This window comes from Netta rufina (assembly GCF_964035555.1).
Source record: "Netta rufina genome assembly, chromosome: 4".
Lineage (NCBI taxonomy): Eukaryota > Metazoa > Chordata > Aves > Anseriformes > Anatidae > Netta > Netta rufina.
In genome coordinates, this window is record NC_140127.1 from 58525820 (window position 1) to 58537412 (window position 11593).

Genomic DNA, 11593 nt, shown 5'->3' on the forward strand with positions numbered 1-11593 from the left:
TTTCTAAACTAACAAGACTAGCCTACCAAAATTAGTAGCCTTAAATCTAGTAGTTTCCTACTTCTGTTCTTGCAAGCATATTTGGCTTTAGAGTGTTTGACACATTTAACAAAAGGTACCTGGTTGAGCCCTGTAGCTCCTGTGATGTGATGGATAGTAACGTGAACACCCTTAAAAGTTTATGGGTGGAAGGGAGACCTAGTTTGTAACCAAGCTGTGACAGCCTTGAAGCTGGTGTTGGAGAATTTGAACTAAAACCTTCTGTTTGTAGCTGTGTTGATAGAAGTGTTGTAATTGTCCCTAAATTATCAACAGGTGGGTTTTCTCAGTCTGCAGAGTAGCCTGTTACAGGAAGAGATGTGTGTGTTGGTTTGAGTCTTTATGATCCTTTTAGGGCATGCTTATACTTCTGGGGAGACCTGGTAGCAGCATTCCAGAATGTCGGGGGGCCTATGGAAAGCTGGGGAGGGACTGTCAGGGACTGGAGTGATATGATGTGGGGCAATGGCTTTAAACTAAAAGGGTTAGATACAAGGAAAAAATGGCTTACTATGAGGGTGGTGAGGCCCTGGCACAAGTTGCTCAGAGCAGCTGTAGGTGCCCCATCCCTGGGGGTGCTCAAGGCCAGGCTGGATGGGGCTTTAGGCAGCCTGGGCTGGTGGGAGGTGTCCCTGCTCATGGCAGGGGGATGGAATTACATGTAAGTGATCTTTAAGGTCCCTTCCAACCCAAACCATGCTCTCACTCTGTGTGTATCTCCATATGTTGTATAGTCAGTATTGTTAATAACTCTCACCTCCCTCTGTAGCCTCATTCTCTGTTCAGGTAGCTTAATTCACGTGTTTTATACTAATATGTGACAAGTTCCTCGGGAATCTCAAGGCTCAAGTGTGCTCCATTAGCCATTGAAAAATGACCTTACTAGATAGACAAGCTCAGTATGATTCTTTAGTTTGTGTGGAAGCTTTTTTTGTACTCTGAAAAAAAAACACATCATTGAGTCACAGAATGATTGAGGTTGGAAGAGACCTCTGGAGGTCAGCTGCCCAACCGCCAAACCAGGCTTCTGTGAAAACTGAATTGGAAAAGTGTCCGATTTCAGAGCTTGTTTGTCAGGTCCCCCCTGTACCTTGATGTCTTAGCATCCATTAGCAAGAATCTTTTCTTGGTTAATTGTTTAATCTTCAGAGCCAGTCTGCCATTTGAAGTGCAGTGGGAGAGATCCAGAGGAAGTTTCTTCTCTTTTTAATCTTACTTTCTCTTTAAGCAAGCAAATGTCAATGTGCTTTTTTTCTTTTTTTTTGCAGCAGAGTAACTTGTTTTAGTTGTCCTAGAGATATGAACTTTGTGGTTTTTGTATTTTTAAAGATGCAATCTTATTTCCTGAAGTTAGCTAGCCAAGATCGTGTGTCAGCATGGTGTTGACTTTATCCCCTGCTCCCTGTATACATTTAGGATAAAATTCACCTCTGCCTCTTTTTTTTTCCATCCTTTCCAACTCCCAGCTCCCAGGCTTGCCTCCTGTGCTGGCTTTTCCATCAGAACTCCATGTCACTTGATTTAACTTAATTAACTAAATAAAATAGCAGAAGACAGAATTCTCTGTCAGATCAATGGGTTACATTGACTTGTTGAAGGGTCGAACAAGCAACAGAGCCTTACATCAGGGAGGGATGGGGTTATGTATCTACAAGCAGGAGAAAGGAGGAGAGGTGGGAGTTGCGATCTTCCTTTTTGGCCTCAGGGAGTGACCATGCTGTATTTTACAGGCACTGAATTGCTTGCAAGCCATGGGTGCAGAGGTGTGTAAGTTTGTATGCTGTGCCCTGGGTGTCCTTGTGTGCTCCCTTATGTCAGCCTTGGTGCTTGCCAGAGCCCCTTCTCAGTTCTTTCAGCACGGTAATCTGGCAAGCCGCTTGCGCCTTCAGAAAAGAATCAGGATTATCTTTGTCATCTGTGCTGGAACAGCTTGGTCCAGGAGTGAGCAGGGACATGCAGTAGCTGGTAGTTGGATCCCGTTGCTTGCTGTGGAGCCATAGATGGCTTCACTGTGCGTGCTTTGTCACAATGCTGCCATCACCGAACCCAAAATTCTTCATCAATTTGTCTGCTAACAAGCCTGCTTAATAGTAAAACAAATACAGTAGGCTTCCTATAAATCACAGTAGTATGGAACTGCTTAAAGGTGACTGATCCCTGATAGCAGTGCTTTAATTTTTTTAATTGTGGAGTTATTCTAGTCCTGTTCATACTCTGGAAATTGAGAACTAACTCCATTGTTCTGCAGCTCTTTTTGTTGATATGCTTAGTTATGTCAGAAGCTTTTTACTTCAGAATTGCACAAACTAAGAAATACAAATTCTTCTGTGGATAGAAACGAGATAAAAAAGGAAGTGGTAGTATGCATTTGGGAAGACTAAGTGCCGTGACTTCACTGATTTTAAGACATCTGAGTGAGATTGACATGCTAAAGGTAAATTGTATTGGTTTACATTTAACAGTACACCTAAAATGGATTGTTCTGTCCTTTTTTGGAGGGAAGAAAAGCAGCTAAAACACTCAAAGACTTGTATACATATCCTTTAGTTCTGAGCTGAAAAATGAAATTGATTTTTCAAAAAAAAAAAAAAACAAAACCCCAAACCAACAGAACATGCATAATCCAGCACCACCGTGTGCGCTATTACTGTGCTAGGTCTGAGACAGATGAGTTACTTGTCTGCTCTGTTTTGCAGCTATGCTGCTATTTAATTTTGCAAATGTTGGATTGAGTTGGATGAAATTAAGCCTGAGTTGTTGTGGACAGTGTGCTGTTAATCTCCATTTAAAAGAGCTTCTGTTGGCTCTCCAGAGTTGAAAATAAAGTAGCAGTGTAACGTCCAAAGTCTTGGGTGAAAAGATCTGCAGCTTAGAGGAATATTGTTTCCATCACTAAAATGCCTTCTAGGTAGGAATGTTACAGTGCACCAGAGAGGCGTGCTGTTTAAAGGAAATAATTTGTTACAGATGTGATCATGTCCTGATGTCGAGTTTGAGGTAGCTGTTGGCTTTAGAAATCCTTGGGTTTTAATCTAATAGGTGGAATCTATCTTTGAGGAGGTGGGAAAAAAAAGTGAGATATGTAGGAATTAAGAAAATGAAGAACACGGTATGTATTACAGAAAGCAGTTAAGGATCTGATTTAAAATTGGTGTTGCAGACATCTCTTTTTAGCCATTGTCCTGCTTAATCTTTTTATGTTTTTTTATGTATATGTGATGAAGTAATTACTGGGGTCACCTGGAATTCCCAGTATCAAAAGGTTAATTTTAGTTACCTGTGCCGTTAGATTAACTGCTCTTAGAGAGAACATCCTTCTGAGGGTATCTGACTGCTTTACCAAATCTTAATGAGCTAGGTATCAGACCATCTCGGTGAGGCAGGCATTATACTTCACAGGGCGAGAAGCTTGGTCAGAGAGAGGTTAATTGATTTTTTTACCAAGGTCACAGCAGAAGTGTGTTGCTGAAACTACATTTTTCATCTCTGAAGCTCGTGCTGGAACAAGACTGTTCTTATTTCTGACATGCTAAGCTTCCCTTTCTTACTGGACTGACACTTTTTTTTTTTTTCAGGCTCACTGTGTGAGAGGATTTGCAGAATAATACATGCAGCAGTAAAATTACAACTGAAACACTGCATTAATAAAAACTTTAGAGGATAACATTGCGGCTTACTGGTCCCGCTAGAACAAATTAAGTGCTTAAAGTAGTTGTCCGTACTAGACCACACTGACTTTGTTCAATGTTAACAAACCCGTCCAATAAATACCCCCTTCCAACACTTCTGTTGGTTTCAGGGCTGCTGTTGTAAATAACGATCCTTCTCTTTGGGTGATAGCTGTCTTGGCATGCTGCTTGAATTGGTTATTAGCAGATGCACTCAGGGCAGTGAGCAAAAACATCTGGCATCTTGATTGTGTCTATTTTTAAGAAGTGATTGTTTGAAGTGGTCAAGTCATGTACCAAGTTTAGATGAGGTTTGAAAGTTGGGACAACACTTTGGATGAAGCACTAAAACCAGCCAGCTTGAAATCCCTTCAGCTCAGCTGTAATAACGAGTGGCTCTCTCTTTACTAGGTGGCGCACTTGGAGCGAACAGGGCATTACCTAACAGTGAAAGACAACCAAGTGGTGCAGCTGCATCCTTCCACTGTCCTCGACCATAAACCGGAGTGGGTGCTTTATAATGAGTTTGTCCTTACAACGAAGAACTACATCCGGACATGTACAGACATCAAGCCGGAGTGGTAAGCAGAACAGACCTACTGCAAAGCTTTTTTTTTTTTTTTTTTTTTTTAAAGTTGTGGATATTCCTTTCACTGCTCATGAATCCAGTATTAAAATAGGTTGGGGAATGGTGATGGTATGGGCTTGGGAATTTTTGGATGACTAAACGTTTCGTTTCCTGTTCTGGGAAGCTGTGTGCAAAACTCAGATGCTTGGGCTCTGTGTGCAGTGTGGAGAGAGACCTTTGACTTCAGAACTGTTTTGTTAGTAAGTCAGGTGGGGGGAGCTACTTGGTGGTACTAGGTCTGGGAGTATGTCCTAGCACCCACTTGTGTACCTAAGTTAAGAGGTGCCTCTCTTCTCAAGATCTAGAACCTCTCATGGCAGTAAGTGTCTGCATTTTTTTGGTAAAGATCTGAGCTTCAGTACTTTCTTAAGATATGGAAGATGTGGTAATACTGGTACAACCTGCCTTGTTGTAATATGGTTAGTCACTAGGCTGTATGTGCAGATCTCCTCTGCAGACAGTGGAGATCTGAATCCTCTCATCTATCTTGAAGGTTGTACTGTGAAGTTGTAAGCTTGGGGGATATGGGAGGCATTTCAGCTGCTGTGAAAATTTGCATAGAAAGAGTTTAAAGATTTCTAAGTCAGAAAACACAACAAATAAGACATTTTCCTTAGTGTTTTAATGGAAAATATGGGCTTGAATCCTTCCTCAAATCTTTCTGAACAAGCACAGTAAAGCCCAAAGCAGAATCATATAACCTTTTTGGTTGAGTTTTTAAGCTTGAAAGATCTAAGAATCAACTTTTAGTCTTGCACAAACTGATACTTAAGTGGGCTTCTGTGACTTCTGGACTTCGGCATTAGCAACAGGTCTGACTGTGTGGGCTGTTACGGTGTGTACCAGAGCAGCAGTGTGGTCTGTAAGGGACACAGCTGAACAGGAGAGTCTCGTTAGACTTAAGCGTGTGCTCTTTTGCTGTGGTCTTGGGCACAGGATGAAATTTAAACTGAAATTTAAATGTGTGTGCATGTGTTTAAACTTTCATTAGCCTCTGAAATGCAAGACAGGCTAAAAACAAAGGATACACTTTGTTTCAGTAGTGGAGTTTATATAGGATGCATCCCAAAGTTGGAGTACTAGTAACAAACTTTTCCTCTTTTGGCAGGCTGGTGAAAATTGCCCCTCAATATTATGACATGAGCAATTTTCCACAGTGTGAAGCAAAGAGACAGTTGGATCGCATCATTGCCAAACTTCAGTCCAAGGAATACTCACAGTACTGAATTTATGCTTTGAACTGAAGTTATTCAGAGGACAGCTTTAAAAGATGAATGGATTCAAAGTTCAAGTTGTGCTCTTCACTTTGGTTCAATAATGGCCTTTTATTTGAAAGCTTTTTAATTTTTCTTTACAGTAAATATTCCATTCTGATTTCATAAATTAAACATTTATGCCTCCCTTTTGTGTTGACACTGTAGCTCATACTGGAAAAGCTGATCAATGTTTTGCAGTTTATTGAAAGTAGTTCTATATATAACAATGTTATAAGCATTTCTTAAGAAATGGTTGAAAATGCTTCTAAAAATGTGATTATCGACCATGGTATGCATGATCGTTGTAATTGTTGACATTCCTTTTAGAAGTTGTGAAATGTTACAACTTGTGCTTATGTAGACACAATCTTCGGCTTCAGTACAAAGGTACTGACTTCAATAAAGTCTATTTATACTAATTTTGTGCCACAGTATGTGTCAGTATGTTGATTGTTTGGGTGAAGATGTGAGAAACTGTGTAGTCTCCTGTTAAACTGGTGTCTTATCGACACGGCAGTAGTTTAATGTTAAAAAGCACAGATGCTTCCGCAGCAGGATTGTGGTGACATCAATATAATACATACAGTGCTAATTCCTTGCAAATTTCTTTTAAGTTATGTAGGGAAACTTTTTAAAAAATGAAATGGCACTCCGACTTCTTCGGAGGATGCATTCTTCAGGCATATTCCTTCATGTTTCCTGGGCAGAACCATAGTAATATGTCCTGTAGAGGGAAGTGTTGGTGGCCAGTTCAACTCACCCTGCTGGGCAGTGTTGGGCTGCAGTTTGATTGACACAGATAATACCATAAGCCATACTGCAGGTCAAATTAAATCTCACTCTTGTCATTTTATAGTGATTTTTAGTGAAATACAACTTGACAGCATTTTCAAGATGGGATAGTAATTTGATGTGGAAATTTTAGTAGGATTCTTTTTCCTGAAATGCAATTTATGTGGTGGGGAGTGGAGAAGTTTTGATTATTTTTTAGCAATGAAAATGGTATTGTGAAGGGAAATGTCTGAAGATGACAATAAGTGAATTTATAACACATGGTGGGACTTCTGGAGTGTGTGTGGGGGGATTTCTCCCACCAGAGGTGCTGTGAGATGGGCCTGTGCTCCTTGGTGGGCTCTCCTGCTCCATGCAGTAATCTCCAGCAGGAAGGAGGAGGTAGGTGGGAGCCTTCATAAAATGTTCAGCTCAAGTTTGATATTCTTATCTAAAATATAGGTATCCTGAACTACTTAAACACTTTGATCTTAAACTTTTTGAATTTCTATACTGTGAATTTGTTTTACAAAGCTCTGCTCTAGCAAGAAGTCTCAGGTTCAGTGTGTGGGGTTTCATAACCATTTGCTTGTCCTCTTTCTCGTGAGGGAAGCAGAACGCTGAGCAGTGGCTGTTCCCACATAAGGACGTCTAGGATTTATGCACAGCCTTCAGCTAAATGGTGTAGAGCCACCTTCTGTGCAACTTTTCCCAGGCATGGCAAGGCCCACGAGCGCCGCCAGTTCCCAGCATGAAGTCCCGCGAGGACCCCAGAACCAGCTGGCGCGAATCGCAGTCGCTTTGGTACCGGCGAGCTGGGGAGCAGATGGCTGTGGCCGTGAGTGGAACTTGACAGAGGAGGGACTTTGGCCTGTCCTGTTCTGTTATTGTTATAATTGTCAAACCCACAAACCCGGCTTGGGCAGTGACAGCTGAGCTGGGATCTCTCTCCTCTGCATTTTGACTACCAGGAATGTGAACACTGCGGGCCAGACTGATGCCCTCTGACAGCTGTGCCCCCTGCCACCCTCCAATTAAGTTGGTGACACCTGTGCAGGCCACCCACAGGTGTCACTGGCCTGACTGGAAGGCTGTTGGGTTGGGCAGCTGTCAGCAGGGACAGGAGAGGCAGAGCCCTCTCTTCCCTCATGGTGGAGGGAATGCGTGCCATGGGCGGCAGCTCGGCTCCTGGGGGCCTGCTGGGGTCTGCTGTGTGAGAAGATGCTGAAGCTCAAGCATCATGGACATCTGGTGGATGTGGTGCTCGCGTGACACTCGTGTATGTCACTGTGATCCCCTGGGAAATGCTGCTATCAGTGAGGGACTGACACTGGGCAGCTCCTTCACAGACAGTTTCGACTGTGGTGAAGAATGGCTCTGAGGTTGGAGCGTCCTTGTACAGGCGTTGTGCAACCTGGTTTTACTACACAGTGCTCATCTGTAACAACTGGGGGTATTCAAGGGGTTAGGGCAGTGAGAGACCTGCTTAAGTCTGTGGGCACCACTGAGTTACTGCAAATATCACTTCGATTAGTTCTGGAGCCATAGAGCGTGTGGGACGGGAACAACTGAACTAAGGTAACGCCTTCTGTGAAGGAGTAATGGTAGGGGTGGTGTAACTTGTTAGACACCTTCTAGATCCTACAGGGAAGACGTGTCAGGGACTCTCAGCTATGGTTCTCCTAGGGATGCAACATCTGCATGCAGAATTACTTGGTTTGGAGCATATTCCTGTTTTTTCATAAGCATTTTGAAAGCTTAAAAAAAATCTCATGCCCTTTTTTCTGATAGAAAAACTGTCAAAAACAGTGTCCCAGAGACAGAAAAGGAGACTAAGAAAGAGATCCATTAATTGGGGTGCTTCATCTATGAGCATATTCAAGTCACCGTGTGCTTTGTTGAACAACTCGTACTCATCATAGCTTTGATTTTGGCTGCTTGTACTGCAGATTGTGGTAAACAGGAAAATAGCTGGAAATCACGAAACAGAGGAGTTAGCCAATGTTAGACAGAAATTAAGGTTCCCATGCTTTTTTTTGTGTGTGTGAAATGACAGATAAAATAATTCTAATCCTGTTTTTTTTCCCCCCTTTAAACTAACAGTAGCACTCAAACTGTTCACCATCGTTAGCTCAGAATGGGCCAGGTCTGTTCTGGGAAGTGTCAGTGAATGATGGTGAAAATGCTCAGTGATGTGGCTCTTTCTGCTGCCAACAAAGCGAGGGATTCTGAATAACCTCTGTTTTAATACCAGCTGCACCTGACCAGCTTCAGCTGCTTGCTCTTCTGCTGTGTTTCTTATGAATTTCTTGTAATTTGCTTCAGAGTACTGAGAGCACTGGCTAGGGTGGCAGCATGTTTTGCAGTACTGACGAATTGCTCCGTTAGGATTAGCAGGTTATCTGCTTTGGAACAACCTAAAAGGAAAAACAATGCTTTCGTTCTTTACACTGACTTTATTTTATTTGCAATGGGAATTGTTGTTGTGTTTTTTTTTTTTTTTTTTTTTTTTTTGGAAATGCACAGATTGTATAAACTGAACTGTATTGCAGGACTTTCAAAATGATGTAATGGATTAGATAAGAAGATAATAGTGAAAGCATAGATATATATTTTAAAGAGGAAAGTCTTTCATCTTAATACAACAACTCAAAGCAGTGAAGGGCTAATACTGATGTGAGGTAGCATGTTTAGGTTTGTTGGGTACAGAAGTAGACTGATGGCTCAGTACGTAATGTATTAGATATGTCTCAACATGACTGTGACATACAGAAGTGACCACTTATGCTGTGTTTGTGTTTCTAGGGATTTTCTAGATTTATTTATTTTTTATTTTTTGCTCAGATGGGAATAAATGGTAAGCTCTTGCTTCACTATGTCTTCATGTTAAAAACCAACCAAACAACAAGCTGATCTTTTACTTTTGATACATACACAAACTTTTGGCATTTACACAAACACGAAATACATGCAGAAAGGTCCCACTTGCAGTTGTACAAATGCATGCACTTGTTGTACATGGATCCATCTACCAAAGTTAAGGTGCTGTTGGACTCGGGCAGTTTATGTGGGCAGGGTGCTGTAATGGTCCGGCCAGCTGAGTGGGGCAGGGCAATACCACAATTTCTGATTTTCTCCCTTTTTGGATGAAGGCTTTGTGAAACCAACACAGCGCTGGTTTGTGGTGTGTCATTTTCCTTCTGCCAAGCTGCACAATGCATATTGGAAACTGCCTGTTGGAAACCCCTCAATATTTGTCATGCAAAATGCAGGTTGAACCAAAAATGCTGAAGTTAGCTTTCACTATGTCATTTAAGAAGATACTTTAACAAGAGTTAAAGGGCAAGTAGTTTTCCTACCATCCAGCCAAGCTATAATTACTGATTTGTAATCAGACTGCTATAATTTCCCTCATTTTCTGACGATTTAGCAATAAAAAGCCACACCACACCATGATATTAGGAAGCAGAGAGTTACATTCTGAACTGCACATATTTATTCACTTACTGTAATTTATTAGGAATAGCCATTTATTTTGGCTTTAGAACAGCCAGAGGCTTAATAATAAACATCTTTTCCTATTAGGTATGACCTTGTATCAGTACCCTGCTGAACTTTTAAAATCATTTAATTTGGGGACCATGTATGTGACAAGATTTATGTGAAGCACAGAGGGAAAATGATCGACTTGGTCAACCTGCTGTATTTTTCTCCTCATACATCTTACACTGGTGGCATTCTTATTTGATATTCATCCTGGAACTGTTCTAATACAAAGCTGGGTGTTGGTCCCTTGAAATACAAACTTCTGTTTCTGATCCTGAGGTGAGCAGCTTTAAAACAGGATTAACCATTATACGAGAGCATTTTCCCTTCTTTTCAGTTTTCCTTTCACAAATGATGAGCTTGGATGGCCTCTAATTTGCCCTGATGCATTTGAGATAAGTGGTTGGCATCAAGGAGATGCCAGCTTCCAGTATCAGGGGATTAAACTACGGATGCTGACAGACATAAAATACCATTCCTATAGCAGCAGCGATAGCTTGCCTCTGATGATTTGAGATGTTCTAATTCTGCAGTTTCAACTAAGATGTGGTAGTTTCTCAAAACCAGCATTGGAGAGATGATAAAATCACTTTCATTTGTGTACATCTTGGCTCTGAGTAACTCTTCAAGCTTTTTCCAGCTATGAAAGCTATGCAGTTATGTTGTACAGAGACATAAAACATAACACACATTAATTTTGATAATAAATATTTCCTGTGGCTCTAAACACTTTATTTTAGGGTTGATCTTATTCTTTAGCTCGAGTAGGTTCTTGCCTTCCATTTGATTTCGGTGTTTATTTTGTAAGCACAACACATTAATGTTCCCAGCCTCATTGCTTCCAGCAGCATAAACAATAAACACTTAAAGCACCCAGCACTTGCCAGGCCTTGTGGAGTGGAGGGCTGCTGGTGGACCTATTTCCTGACTGCTTTGTCTCTTTAAATGTTCGGCCATGTGGTGAAACTGCTGCTGCTTGTATTAAAAACCAATTTTATCCTCAAAAATACCAGCCTTTTCATTTTCAGCTTCGTGAAGATGCTGTTTTTTACTATCAAAATTCATGTCTGATTTTAAGGATTTACAAACTAAGCTCAACTGTTCAAACGTTAGAATGGTGTATTTGAAGTGGTTTCATTTTGCATGTTGAATAGCAGGTAACCGATAAGCCCTTTATTGGGACAGGGATAGTACTTAAAAGGTAAATGAATGCACTCCGAACCTTTTGTGAAAGGCTCACAATGTGTACAGTGGCAGAAGGTTAAAAGCAGCGAGATTCACAAGATGTTTCTCGGAGCAGCCAGCTCTCCAGAAGGATATTGACAGCTTTGTTCCAATGAGCTATTGGGTTATGCAATATAATGGAAGTAAACTTAAATTACTGCTACTTTAAAATACTTTAGGAATCATTTAAGAGCAGATAAAGATTGGCAAGAATTTAAAATTCCAGCCTTACTGCTCAAAATCTGTGTCCTGTTTGTTGAAAACAGGAACTTCATTTTCAATCAATTTATGGACAAAAACAGCTTCTCCCTATAAGCAAACTACAGTTAAAGAAAAATCTATAAAGGGAATGAAAACAAGAACAGAAAATTTATTCCATTACGGATGTTAGATCGGGACAGGGTATTACATGGTTTTGCTCTAAAGCTTCTTGTTGGTTTCACTGCCTTGTAAATCCACGA

General features: G+C 41.1%; 1 protein-coding gene across 1 annotated transcript in view; it reads left to right on the plus strand.

The window, feature by feature from the left end:
• Nucleotides 1-6010, plus strand: part of DHX15 (DEAH-box helicase 15) — a 45269-nt gene extending 39259 nt beyond the window's left edge. Inside the window, exons 13-14 of the mRNA XM_084286654.1 lie at nt 4119-4288; nt 5444-6010. Coding sequence (XP_084142780.1) covers nt 4119-4288; nt 5444-5561 — 288 coding nt within the window. The 3' untranslated portion in view covers nt 5562-6010. The remainder of the gene's footprint in view (nt 1-4118; nt 4289-5443) is intronic.
• Nucleotides 6011-11593: the final 5583 nt, after the last annotated feature.